General features: G+C 41.1%; 2 protein-coding genes across 2 annotated transcripts; both read right to left on the reverse strand.

Annotated features, from left to right (window-relative positions):
* Positions 1–557: 557 nt before the first annotated feature.
* LOC128027405 (uncharacterized) lies at positions 558–7,826 on the reverse strand. Its single transcript, XM_052615011.1, has one exon. It carries the CDS (start codon positions 7,070–7,072, stop codon positions 1,019–1,021), a length of 6,054 nt encoding a protein of 2,017 aa, XP_052470971.1. The 5' UTR covers positions 7,073–7,826; the 3' UTR covers positions 558–1,018.
* A 1,243-nt stretch (positions 7,827–9,069) lies between these two features.
* On the reverse strand, positions 9,070–13,221 carry LOC128027418 (protein Spindly). Its single transcript, XM_052615034.1, has 6 exons — positions 12,855–13,221; positions 11,336–11,592; positions 10,958–11,158; positions 10,230–10,352; positions 9,674–9,752; positions 9,070–9,580 (listed from the first exon to the last, which is right to left on the reverse strand). Exons 1-6 carry the CDS (start codon positions 12,951–12,953, stop codon positions 9,548–9,550), a joined length of 792 nt encoding a protein of 263 aa, XP_052470994.1. The 5' UTR covers positions 12,954–13,221; the 3' UTR covers positions 9,070–9,547.
* Positions 13,222–14,332: the final 1,111 nt, after the last annotated feature.

Genomic DNA, 14,332 nt, shown 5'->3' on the forward strand with positions numbered 1-14,332 from the left:
CATTCACACATATGAACCTGTCTGCCTTTTTAAACTGTAGGCAAAAAGCTCAATCGATCAGTCAATAAGGCTATAACAAAGAAAAAAGATGCATTGATTCAAAAATAAATAATAATAATAATCCTACAGAAATCTAGACACAATTTTGATAAAACCAGCAAAGATGTTTTATACATATGGTACATTATGGTGAATCTTGTGATTCTGTGTAAGTAATTTGTATATAAATAAAAACTAAACACTAAATTCTAAAAGAGTCATTCCAAACCATGTTTTGCGGCCTTTATGACTGAATTCTTTGTCTAAAAAGTATTAATTCATATCTAAAACACTTGCATGTACAATTCTATTTACTAAAGAGTTAAAGCTAATAAAAAAGTAAAGCTGAAACTACTTATGCACATATATAGTATGTTGTATTCAAATGTATTTGTAATGGCAAAAAACAAAGTTGGGTTTTCCCTGTAACCCCCTGTTATTGTTTTCAACCACCTGGAGAATGCGCGTACAGGGTCAGACTCACAGCCTGAATCCAAGAAAATCCAAGTGTTGTCATGGAATGTTTGTTGATATTTATTGCACATAAACAAAGTACAAAACAAAAAATGTGAACTAATTTAAATGACTTTAAATATTCCTTTGTAGAGCTTGGAGTTTAGCTTTCTCCTATAAGCAAAAGCTCCTGCAACACAGATCCAGGCCGAGGTCAAAGACTGTATCTGCTGGCACGCCTTCTCCCCGTCACGCTCTGAACGCTCCAATTTATATGATAGCGCCCTCTCCTGGCTGTGGAAGATATACTACTTAAATGCAACAGAAAAGACAACTATAAGTAAATTATGAAACCAAAAAAAATAATAAAATAAAATAAACTCAAATGCGGCTCCTACACACCGGCCCCTAATTGTTCTCTATAGAATCAATTATTTAAAATAAATTAAAAAAAAAAAAGGAGCCAGAAATCAATAATCTCTTAAATGTTTTAGAAAAATAAGTATATATGTATACATTACATCCCTTATTGGTGATCTTTAGGAGGCGCCGGACATTCTTCAGTCTCCAGAATTCGGCACAGCTTGGTAATGGGCCTATCAAGTATTGAAGTCTGTGTCTGGAGCTTCACGGATCGGACTAGCCCCTTTCGATCAGGCTTGGTCTCTAGAACTCTTCCTAATGGCCATGATCCTCTAGGAGCAGTGGGGTCAACCACTAGAACCAGATCTCCAACATTCAGATTCTTCTTCACTACAGTCCATTTTTGCCTTTCCTGGAGTAGAAGAAGGTATTCTTTGGTCCATCTATGCCAGAAAAGATCTGCCATGTACTGAACCTGTTTCCAGCGGCGTCTAGCATAAAGGTCTGAATTCAGGAAGATTCCAGGAGGCATAATGGGCTGGGTTTTTAGGAGGAGGATGTGGTTTGGGGTCAGCGGTTCCAGGTCGTATGGGTCTGAGGACACTGTGGAGAGAGGACGGTTGTTTAGAATAGCCTCTACCTCACAAAACAGAGTTTGAAGACCCTCATCATCGATTGACTGTTGATGGAGTGTGGAGTTCAGCACGTAACGAACAGATCTAATAAGCCTTTCCCAGACTCCGCCATGGTGCGATGCTGCTGGTGGGTTGAAACTCCATTCGATTCCATCAGGAAGCAGGGCATCCTGGATCTTTGACTTGTCCAGCATCATCAGAGCTTTTTTGAGCTCCACCTGAGCACCCACCAGGTTTGTTCCGTTGTCAGATCTGATGTGCTTAACCTGCCCCCTTCTGCAAACAAATCTCCTCAAAGCGTGAATGCATGAGTCAGTGTCTAAGGAGAAAGCTACTTCCAAATGAACAGCTCTGCTGGACATACATGTAAACAGAACTCCATACCTTTTAATGGTGCTTCTTCCTCGCTTCACTTCAATCGGGCCAAAGTAGTCCAATCCGACATTGGTAAAGGGAGGGAGGTCAGGTAGGATTCTTTCTACCGGCAAATCTGCCATTTTCTGCTCACCGGCTTTGCCCTTCAAACGTCGACACATGACACATCTTGAGAGCACCTTTCTTGCTAAAGAGTTGGCCTTATTAATCCAATATTTTTTACGGAGCTCTGAGAGCATGTGGTTCCTGCCACTGTGACCACAGCGTTCATGAATGTGTCTTAAAAGAAGAATTGAAATGTGTGAATCTTTGGGCAAGATACAGGGGTGTTTGGTTTCATCAGGCATGGCAGATTTATGCATCCGGCCACCTATTCTTAAGATGCCTTCATCTAGCACAGGATCAAGCCTACAGATCCTGCTGCTCCTTTTCACTTTAGGTGGGGTCATTTGCAGTGTTGAAATTTCAGCTGGGAATGCTTGCCTCTGAACATAAAAGATTACTGACCTTTCTGCCTCTAAGAGATCTTCCACTGTGAGGAGTTGTCCACCAGGTTTGGTCCTAGAAACCTCCAATTTTGGGCTCGCCCTTTGGCTGTGGGAGCGGGTAACGACTCGATATGATGGAGAGCCCTTTTGTTTTTTGATTCTCAGTCTCAAGGCCTTTTTTAGTTTGATGTACCATGCCACTGCTTTAAGTAGCCTAATCCAATTTGAAAAGTATGAAATAAGCTGGTCTGTGGGTGATTCAGTGTTCACCACTGTTGTAAACACAGTAGTGTTTCTCCTAACCTCTGGATCATCCTGTAACACTGAGCCCAATGCCTTCACCTCTAACCAACCTTCCTCAGGTTTCCATAGGAACTCTGGGCCATGCATCCACCTCCTTTGCTCCATGAATTTGCCTGCACTCAATCCTCTCGAGGAATCATCAGCTGGATTGTCTTTACTTCTTACGTATCTCCATTGGGACAGCTCCGAGTTATCCCGAATCAGCGAGACCCTGTTTGCTACATACGTTTTAAATCTTGCAGTGTCACTTCTAATGTACTTAAGTACGGTTTGGCTGTCAGTCCAGAAAACGGAAGGCTTTAAGGGTAGATGTAGTTCTCTCCTTAGCATTTTGTCCACCTTTACCAACAATGCTGCAGCGGCCAACTCCAGACGTGGTACTGTGATGCTCTTTAAAGGAAGGACTCTGGACTTTCCCATGAGAAAGGTGACATGTATAATGTCCTGTTCATTAGCTTGTCTTATGTAGCTTGCTGAGCCATAGCCATTCTCACTGGCGTCAGCAAAGTGGTGTAGTTCTGCACACTTTGTTGTCCCATAGCCTTTTGGTTTCAAACAACGTGCAACACTGAAGCCTTTTATTCTTTCTAAATTGTTTGTCCATTCTTCCCACCTGTCTACTACAGCTTGGGGCAAAGGTTCGTCCCATCCAAAGCCTCTCTTGCAGAGCTCTTGTAGCAACTGCTTGGCTGGGAGAATGAGAGGAGCAAGAAATCCGAGGGGATCAAAAATGGAACTTACAACAGAAAGTATGCCTCTGCGGGTATGTGGCCTCTGGCTTAAATTGATGTTAAACTGGAAATGGTCAGAGTCCACGCACCACTGCAGTCCTAGGGCTCTTTCGATTGGCAGGCTGTCTTTGTCAAGATCTAGTGTCTTGATTTCTTTTGCCCATTTTTCTTTTGGAATGGATGCTAGAACTGCCCGATTATTGCTGACCCATTGAGTGAGCTGGAATCCACCTTTGTAGCATAGTGTGGTGAGGTCTTTTACTAGCTGGATGGCTTCAGACTCTTCAGCCATGGATTTAGCACAATCATCCACATAAAAGTTGTGCCTGATTGTTTCAGCTACGTGCAGGGGAAAACAGCTTTCATTGTCATCAGCAGTTTTTTGTAATGCAAAACTTGCACAACTTGGGGAGGACACTGCGCCGAATATGTGCACAAGCATATGGTATTCCTTTGGGGTTTGACTGGTGTCACCCTGTGGCCACCACAGGAAGCGCAAGTAGTCCACACCTGATTTCTCTACTCCCACCTGATGGAACATTGACTTAATGTCAGCCATAATTCCTATAGGTTCTTTGCGGAATCTCCAAATGACTCCGACAAGAGAATTGGTCAGATCAGGACCCTGTAGTAGCTCTGTGTTGAGGGATACACCTTTGTAAGTAGCTGCACAATCAAACACCACTCTAAGTTTCTTCTTTTTGGGGTGGTACACTCCATGGTGTGGTATGTACCATACCTTCCCAGGTGCCTGTGTGAGTTCTTCCTCTGGGACCTCCTCTGCATAATGATTTTCAAAGATGTCATTGATAAAGGCAATATATTCTTGTTTGTATTGTTCATCTTTTTTCATTTTCCTTTTCAGAGTTTGGAGGCGCTGTTCAGCAACTTGGCGATTGTTAGGCATGCTGATATCAGTTTTCCTAAAGGGCAACTTCAGATAGTAATGTCCATCTTGTAAGACCGCCTCATTGGCTATCTCTAAAAACCTTCTGTCCTCAACTGACATTTCAGTCTTCTCCTCCGATACTACCTCACTAAAATCCTGATTATACTGTGAGATCAGAAGTTGTTCTAGACTTGCAACTGATATCCTATTCACAGTCACACTCTCTGCACTGCCATCAGCACTTCTCAGTGGCCCGTTTACAACCCACCCCAATAAGGTTCTAACTGCGTAGGGGCCCCCATTTTGACTATTAACAACCTCCCATGGTTCTAAGCACTTTGGAGCATTCGTGCCAATCAACAGCTCCACCTTTGAATTAATGCTGGGAAGTTTGACTCGACTTAGATACTTCCATTGTGCTAAGTCTTTCTGCTTGGGAATGCTGTTTGTGGTAACTGGCATTTCTTTTTGAGTGAAGAGATCAGGAAGAGGTAAGAAGTTATTGCTGTCTAGTGCTGAAACTTCTACTTCAGATACAACATGGGTTGGAACAGTTTTTTCTTGATTCATTGTGCGTAGAAGAATGTGTGCTTTTCTACCTTTCAGATTGAGCCGAAACATAAGATCCTCGGAACAGAAGGTGGCAGAGGATCCAGGGTCCAGGAGAGCATACACCTGTAAGATTTGGCTGCCCTTTGCTGCCTTAACCTGAACTGGGACAATGGACAGCACACTCTCTTGATCTCCGGCCCCTATATGACCACATAACCCTGCCGATGCACCGCCTGTAGCATTAGAGGGTCTTTCTGCTTTTTCGACGATACTATCTTTGGCCTCAATATGTAGGACACTAGGGTGAGCCTGCTTACATACTTTACAGCTGAGACGCCTTTTGCAGTCTCTGCTAATGTGGCCTGTGGAGAGACATCCAAAGCAAATGCCTTTGGTCTTTAAAAAACTGAGCTTGTCTCTATGTGTTATCTTTAAAAAGTCTTTACACATGTCCAATGTGTGTCTTGCGCTACAGAAGGGGCAAGAAAGATCAAACTTCATCTGCTTTTGGGCAATAGTTATACTAGTGGCAAAACTACTGCCAGATGACTTCGAGACCTGTGATTTGACTGGGGATCTAGCCTTTCCTCTGCTAGCCGACTGATCTTGAAGATCACCAAATACTGGATCAGCTGCTATGCGAGCTTGTTTTTCAATAAAGCAGACTAAATCTAAAATCCTTACCCTACGACTACGTTGTTCTTGCAGCTCATAAGCCTTGTTACGCCATCTCTCCCGAAGCTTGTACGGTAGCTTGAGCACAATGCTTCTCATATTGGATATGGTATCTAGCTCCTCCATATATTCCATTTCTTCCATAGCATTGCAGCAGCTCCTAAGGAACATGGCATAATCCTGTAGTGATTTACAATCCTCAGATTTTATTTGGGACCAGGATAGGGCCTTTTCCAAGTAAGCACAAGAGATCTTGTATTCGTTTCCAAAGTTTTCCTTCAGCAACTCCTTTGCTCTCTGGTAGCCTCTATCTTGTGACAAGTACTCGCAGCTCTTGACCAGCCTTTGTGCTGGGCCTCTTGTATATTGAATAAGAAACTGCAATCTATCTTTATTGTTATCAGTTTTGCTTTCAACCATATTTTCAAAGGAGTGAATGAATGACTTGTACTCAAGAACTTGTCCATCAAAGAGTGGAATGCTACCTTGAGGTAGTGTAGACAGAAGTTGCTGTTTCATAAGAATTTTTGTTAATTCACTCTGCTTTTCCATAATTTTGATCATATGGCTTTCCTGTGCTGATCTGGGTGTAGGAATTTGCCATTGAGATACAGTGGACTGAATGGCTGGGACTGAACTTGCAAGTGATTGGGAGATAACAGGAGGAATACTGTGAGCTGAGGTCTGCTGTAGTTGTGGCCGGATATCACTGCTAGCCCTGGGCTGAAAAACAGGTCTGCTGTGATACCTATCTGGGCCTAAATTAAGTAGAGGAGGTTGAACCTGAACACCTGGCCTGGTTCTAACTACTGGAGAAGTCCTGTCATGGAGATAAAGTGAGCTATCAAACTTTTCATCCATTGATTTTGTCTTCACTTCATCTGCTTCTGCACCTAACAAAGGTATCTGAACTGTGATATCAGACTGGGCAGGTTTATACATTTCTATTTCAGCTTCTTTCAGATAATTAATTTTTGCAGTAGTGGCTTCAATTTCAGAATGCAACTCTAAAGATTCTCTCTTTTTTCTCAGAATATGCTCCTGCTCCTCAATTGCATGCCTTTCTTGCAGCTTTGCAGCTTTAGCTATTAAAGCTACTCTCTCTGCCTCTGCACTAATGCGCAATGATACTGACGATGTATGTGATCTAAATGATTGGGCATCAATATCAGAATCCTCTACTTGGGTGACAGAAGAGGAGTCTTCAACTAAAGCTTGGGAACCTGGGTTTTCTATGGCTGACATCCATTTTTCAACGTTAGCCATAAAAGCCATTATCTGTACATATCTAGGCTGATACCATGATTCGTGGTCTTCTTGTTTTGCCTCCTCATCCAACATTTCACTATAGGAAGCGTGCACGACTTTGAACTCTTCAAGAAATTCATTAAACTTGATCATGTTTTGTTTAACTTCATCAAGAAACTCTGGCTCAATCATTAAATCATTCACAATGTTCATTCTCCGTGTTACATGTGACATTTTTCCTCCTCTAGATGACCGCAATTGCGCGACAGTTTCTCTCATGTCTTTAACAGGAGTTGTTTCTTCTTCATTAGAATCAGCCATGGCTCTCAAAAAATACAAATCAAAAAATTAACTTCCAAAAATCAAAAAAAATATTTATCTTGCTTCAATCAATGCAAAAGTCCTCAAAAATGTAGAAATAGTTTGTATTCCTTCCAAAAATCAACATATCTTTGCATATCATTTGTTTCAATTAGGCTGTGATTTCACTCTTCTTATATATTTGGCCTCGATTAATGAAAGTTGAAAGCACATACCTCCATCAAAGTGTTTCTTTCGTCTTCATATCGTGTAGTTCCAACATAAATCCGTCTTTGACAAATTCACAGCAATAGTCTTTGACAGAATGTAATGGCAAAAAACAAAGTTGGGTTTTCCCTGTAACCCCCTGTTATTGTTTTCAACCACCTGGAGAATGCGCGTACAGGGTCAGACTCACAGCCTGAATCCAAGAAAATCCAAGTGTTGTCATGGAATGTTTGTTGATATTTATTGCACATAAACAAAGTACAAAACAAAAAATGTGAACTAATTTAAATGACTTTAAATATTCCTTTGTAGAGCTTGGAGTTTAGCTTTCTCCTATAAGCAAAAGCTCCTGCAACACAGATCCAGGCCGAGGTCAAAGACTGTATCTGCTGGCACGCCTTCTCCCCGTCACGCTCTGAACGCTCCAATTTATATGATAGCGCCCTCTCCTGGCTGTGGAAGATATACTACTTAAATGCAACAGAAAAGACAACTATAAGTAAATTATGAAACCAAAAAAAATAATAAAATAAAATAAACTCAAATGCGGCTCCTACAGTATTGTTATATTTCTATATTGTTTAGCAAATTACGCTGTGTGTTTAATATTCAATAAAGCCCTTTTTTTAAAAACCACTCCGAACACACAGTAAGAAAAACAGGATCGGAGGACTCGCTCCAAACATCTGCTTGAGATGGCAGCTTTATTATTGATATCAAGCATGTGGAAACACCTCTCCATAATAATATTTTTGAATCGTATATAAGGCCTGTTCCCTAAACACAAGAGACTTTGAAAACCCCTGACATCATGGGGAAATCAGTCAGATGCTCGCGTATGTTTTTCTACGTAATGACGGTAAGAGGCGTCTCATGGAAACCCTCACAAACCCTGAGCTCACACACGGTTCCTGCGTGGAACGGTAATGTGAGGAACGTTAAACTGGCATGTTACCCTGAACTAGTTACTAGTTACTAGCTACTAGTGTTGATCTTGCAATTTGATATGTTACTCCATTCATGTGGTTGCTATAAATGGGAATACACTACAAAGGTAAAAGCTTTTTTGAATTACTTGTATTCCTTCTCCAATGTCAAAAACTCTTGTGTGGGATTCCTGGAATATTTCCTCATGGGGGGGCCATCGGGGGCAAAAAGGTTGAACCAAATACACTGTATTTTATTGTTGATATTTAATCCTTTCAGCAGCTAAACTAAGAGACTAAGAGCTAGAACTATACATGTTGGATTATTTGCAGTGTTATACAACACCTCAGCCACCCTAAAGAACCGCTGTATTTTTTTAAATTAACAGAAATTAACAGAATGAAAATAATAAACATCATAAACCATCTTCCAAACCGTGTTTTTGCCTTCACTAGAGATTTCCCGGGAAACTAGATTGATAAAGAACCTCCAAACGAAAAGAGTTTGCAAGCGAAAAAAGGAAGGTGACAAGCCTGTAATAAAACACGAATCAACATAGTTCACATTAGTTTCTACAAACTAATAAAATCGGTGTCTCGTGTCTGTGTGTGTTTGTATATGGTATTAGCATCCAAGTGGAATATGTTCAGCTGATGTTTATAACGAAATAAACCCCTTTCATGGTCAACCCCTTCAAAAAACTTCTGTAATATGTTCTCATTTGCATAATCTTGGATTATTTTTTATTTTAAATTTTTTTCCAAGTGTGAAACTTGATGATTTTTGAGCCACTTATGAATATATGAATGCAAAATAACAACAGGCACATAGGAAAAGGCTAAATGGTCTTATGAGTTATTTTTACAGTCAGAAATGACCACTGTGGAAATAAAAGAGACAATGAAGCAGGTCTAGGGTGCAGTCCACAAATCAGCCACAATGAAGTAGTATTACATACAAACATACATACATACATCAAAAAAATATATAATATTATTAATATATGTAAATAGTTGAGAAACACATCTCTGAGGTCAGAGTGGAGGTGGATCAGAGGTCAGAGGTCAAAGCTGTGTTTAATGTGACTGTCAGAGGTAGAACATCACCATCTAGTGTCTGAACACTCTCACAACTTCTAACATCCTGCATAAAAGTGCAATAGATTGCACAACATTTATTGTAATTCTGATGACCCTGAACAAATGAGGAACAGAATGAAGAACTTGACCTGAACTGCTCTCTTTTTTCATAAACCCTGCATATTCACTAACAATGATTTCAGCAGAACTAGAGGTTTTTCAATCGGTTTGTGATGTGAAGCTGTCGTCTGTGTTTGGGTCCTCACGGGGGTTTGAGGTGTCCATCGGCTGCCTTCTGACAAAACCAAAGACATGTACATGTGTGTGTGAATAGCTTTACATATAAACGATAAAAGTCTGAGGTTCTCATTCAGACAGGCTCCTGTACCTGCTGTGTGCTGAGCTTGAGCAGGTCTTCATACAGTGTTTTCCATCGGTCCACCTCAGCCTGGAGCTCAACATCCCTCCTGTGAGGAGACCAGAAATACACTAGCAGAGCGTATGAATGAAAAGAATTAAAGTACATTAAAATAGCAAAATTAATCAATAAAATATCAATTTAATGTAATTTAATTTAATTTAATTTAATTTACTAATTAAAATGTAATTAAAATTAAAATTAAAATTAAAATTAAAATTAAAATTAAAATTAAAATTTAATTAAAATTAAAATTAAAAGTGAAAAGGAAAATTTAATTAAAATTAAAATTAAAATTAAAATTAAAATTAAAATTAAAATTAAAATTAAAATTTAATTAAAATTAAAATTAAAATTAAAACTGAAAAGGAAAATTTAATTAAAATTAAAATTAAAATTAAAATTGAAAATTAAAATTTAATTAAAATTACAATTAAAATTAAAATAAGTAAATTAAAGTTAAGTTAAATTTCATTCAAATTAAAATTACAAATTAAAATTTAATTAAGTTAAGTTAAATTATGACCTGCTGCAGGATTCTGTGGAACGATTGAAATGCACATTATTCCTGACAGTATCCAACTCCATCTGTAACCTGTTCACCTGCAGCTCCAGGGACTCCTTCTCACCTGACAGACAGTCCTTAAACCTGCCCACACACACACACACACACACACACACACACGTTTATCTACAGAAAAGAGCTTCATTTTCCCTCTTTTACAGCTCTTCACACAGGACTTAAGATGCAGGTTTGATGGAAACAGAACAGCAACCCAACATTTCCACATTTATGCTAGACTTCTGACATCTGAAGTCTTTATTTATAGCTATGGTAGCTAACATACTCATAATTCATACAGAGAGATTTTTTTTATGTTAGCATATTCATCATACGATAACTACACAAGTTTGGTTCACCTATATAAAACCAAGCACATCACAGCAGCAGTTTTAAAGAGGTTTTCTTTGGATTGTTTGACCATTCAAATGAGAATGTATCAAAATAAAACTAAACTAGTGTTTTCTATAGTGACAGATGCTGGCTGAAGGGTCCGAGGATCCAGCAGGTGCAGCGGTCTTTGGCGCCTCCCTGTGGTCGTGTTAGGAATCGCAGATTGACTTCAGCTAATTTGTATCGAAAACTTGTAGTGTGTGTGTGTGTGTGTGTGTGTGTGTGTGTGTGTGTGTGTGTGTGTGTGTGTGTGTGTGTGTGTGTGTGTCTGTGTGTGTGTGAAATGGAGCGAACGGAACCTCTTGACGCAGCTCATCCATCTCCGCTGCTGCTCGCAGAGCCACTCGAACTGTTCGGCTGTTTCACGGAGTTTGCCGAGACTCTCCGAGTTCTCGCGCCGCAGTTCCTCCACCGTCCTCTGGTGGGCGCTGCGCTGATCCTGCAGATCCTGCCGCAGGGCTTCATGGGACATCTGGAGTTCCATCAGCTCGAGAGATTTGCTGATCAATCGGAAAAAAAAACATATGAATAGAATTTTTTTACAAATTTTATTTTTGAGATTTTTGTATCAATTTTGTATATATATATATATATATTAAAACTGTCCAAGTAAATGGATAAACTTTGTGTGTGTGTGTGTGTGTGTGTGTGTGTGTGTGTACTCTCTGATTTGCCACCTGTTTAGCTGCATCTCTAGATCTTGTATTTTCTGAGTCTCCTCGTGGAGCTGCGTCTCCAAGACCTCGGTCTGCTGGGCTCTGAGCTGGGCCTCCTGGTGCAGCTCGTCCACCAGGCCCATGAGCTGCTTTTCTGAGCCCTGCAGCTGCTGTAAATCACAGCTCACCTGCTCCAGCTGAAGAGACTGCAGTGAGGCGTCCCTCCAGCGCTCTTCTGTCACAGAGATCAAACGCTGCTGCAGGAGATCGGCCTGTTCCTGCCACACACACACACACACACACACACACACAGAAAGAGAGAGGATTCCAGAACAATGCACACTGTATACGGAATACTGCATACGCTTTATGATCTTATTCAACAATGTGTGGTGTTGCAGCTATAATCCTTCCATACAGTCGTGTAAATGTAAATGTGTGGGAAATGTGCTCACCATCAGATCATCTGAGATCAGGATGAGTTTGTTTCTTCATCAGGTTTGTAGAAATGTAGCACTGCATCAGTGTCTCATCAATCACTAATGGATGCTTAAAACCTGGCTTACACATAACATACTAATATGTTTTTAATATCCAAATCTGTTAAAGGATTTTTAGGCTGCATTAATTAGGTAAACTGGAACCGGAAACACTTCACATAACACCCGATGTACTTGCTACATCATTAGAAGAATGGCATCTACGCTAATATTAGTCTGTTTCTCTCTTGTTCCGAGGTCACCGTGGCCACCAGATCCAGTCTGTGTCCAGATCAGAGGGTCACTGCAGTCACCCGGATCCAGTACGTATCCAGACCAGATGGTGGATCAGCACCTAGAAAGGACCTCTACATCCCTGAAAGACAGCGGAGACCAGGACAACTAGAGCCCCAGATACAGATCCCCTGTAAAGACCTTGTCTCAGAGGACCACCAGGACAAGACCACAGGAAACAGATGATTCTTCTGCACAATCTGACTTTGCTGCAGTCTGGAATTGAACTACTGGTTTCGTCTGGTCAGAGGAGAACTGGCCCCCAACTGAGCCTGGTTTCTCCCAAGGTTTTTTTCTCCATTCTGTCACCGATGGAGTTTCGGTTCCTTGCCGCTGTCGCCTCTGGCTTGCTTAGTTGGGGTCACTTCATCTACAGCGATATCATTGACTTGATTGTAAATAAATGCACAGACACTATTTAACTGAACAGAGATGACATCAATGAATTCAATGATGAACTGTCTTTAACTATCATTCTTCATTATTGACACACTGTTTTCCAAATGAATGTTGTTCAGTGCTTTGACGCAATGTATTTTGTTTACAGCACTATATAAATAAAGGTGACTTGACTCTGCAGTGAATGGGTGCCGTCAGAATCCATTGATGAGACACTGATGCAGTGCTACATTTCTCCAAACCTGATGAAGACATAAACTAATCTTGGACGGCCAGAGAAAGAGCATATTTTCATCTGATTTTTCATCTTTGGCTGAACTCTAAGCTGCTGTCTTGTTTGTCGTAGTAAACTTCTGCTTCGACTGTACCTGCTGTTTCTGAAACCGCTCCAGAAGTTGTTCATGTTTGATGCTCAGCTCCACACAGAGCTGCTCCTTCTGACACACACGCACCGACAGATCCTCCATCTCTGCCTGAAGAACCTGCTGACGCTCACCAGACACCAGCAGCTCTCGCTGGAGCACTGCTACACACACACACACACACGCACAGAGAGAGAGAGAGAGACACACACACAGAGAGAGAGAGAGAGAGACACACGCACACACACACACAGAGAGAGAGAGAGAGAGAGAGACACACACACACAGAGAGAGAGAGAGACAAACACACACACAGAGAGACACACACACACACAGAGAGAGAGACACACACACACACACACACAGAGAGAGAGAGAGACACACACACACACAGAGAGAGAGACACACACACACACACACACACAGAGAGAGAGAGAGAGAGAGAGAGAGACACACACACACAGAGAGAGAGAGAGACACACACACACACAGACACACACACTTTGCTTCACTGGGCAGCTGAAATCTGCAGCTAACATGAACTACTTGTGTGCACAACAACAACTTCTAATGCATTTAAAGCGCAGCTGCACAGAACGAACGATAGTCATGTTTCATGTCTTTCAGGTGATCAGAATCAGATCAATGACAGGACTGTAGCTCTTAACACAGTGAGCGTCATCCTCACGGGTTTGTGTCAGTCTCTTACCTTTCTCCTGAGACAGACGGATGCATTTAGCTGTGAGATACTGAATCTGACCGTAATCCTCATCTCTGTCCACTCTGAAGAACCTCCTCATAACCTCCGACCTGATCTGATCTGATCTGATCTGATCTGATGTGATCTACTCGTCTCAGTCCTTCAGACCTGCCTCCACAAACACCGTGAAGTGTGGCTCTCGCTCCGGGGCCCACACACACACACACACCTGACAGAGAGAGACACACACACACGCCTGACAGAGAGAGACACACACACACACACACACCTGACAGAGAGAGACACACACACACACACACACCTGACAGAGAGAGACACACACACACGCCTGACAGAGAGAGACACACACACACACACACACCTGACAGAGAGAGACACACACACACACACACACCTGACAGAGAGAGACACACACACACGCCTGACAGAGAGAGACACACACACACACACACACACGCCTGACAGAAGCGTCCCGCTCATGTTTCAACCAGAGGCCATTACCATTTCTGTTTACACTTTACTAATAAATGTATTTTTCTTTGGTACTTCATGTTAACAAATTCCAGTTTTTTTATTTTTCTTCTGTGCATTGCTTTAAACACATTTAACCACCAAATAATCATTATGATTTAAGACTATATTAATTAATATATTATTTGAAGAATGTTATATGATGCTGAATCTGTTGCACTTGATGCTGATGGAATTAAAAAACAACAACATTGTACTAATGTGGGGTGGAATTGGTTTGCAAAAAATATCA

Source organism: Carassius gibelio, chromosome A14 (genome assembly GCF_023724105.1).
Source record: "Carassius gibelio isolate Cgi1373 ecotype wild population from Czech Republic chromosome A14, carGib1.2-hapl.c, whole genome shotgun sequence".
Taxonomy (NCBI): Eukaryota; Metazoa; Chordata; class Actinopteri; order Cypriniformes; family Cyprinidae; genus Carassius; species Carassius gibelio.

Coding starts and splice junctions, on each gene's coding strand:
- LOC128027405 (XM_052615011.1), bottom strand. CDS start 7,072: ATGGCTGATTCTAATGAAGAAGAAACAACTCCTGTTAAAGACATGAGA.
- LOC128027418 (XM_052615034.1), bottom strand. CDS start 12,953: ATGGAGGATCTGTCGGTGCGTGTGTGTCAGAAGGAGCAGCTCTGTGTG. Junction 11,593..12,854: donor AGCGGTTTCAGAAACAGCAG/GTACAGTCGAAG, acceptor TGTGTGTGGCAG/GAACAGGCCGATCTCCTGCA. Junction 11,159..11,335: donor CTAGAGATGCAGCTAAACAG/GTGGCAAATCAG, acceptor CCGATTGATCAG/CAAATCTCTCGAGCTGATGG.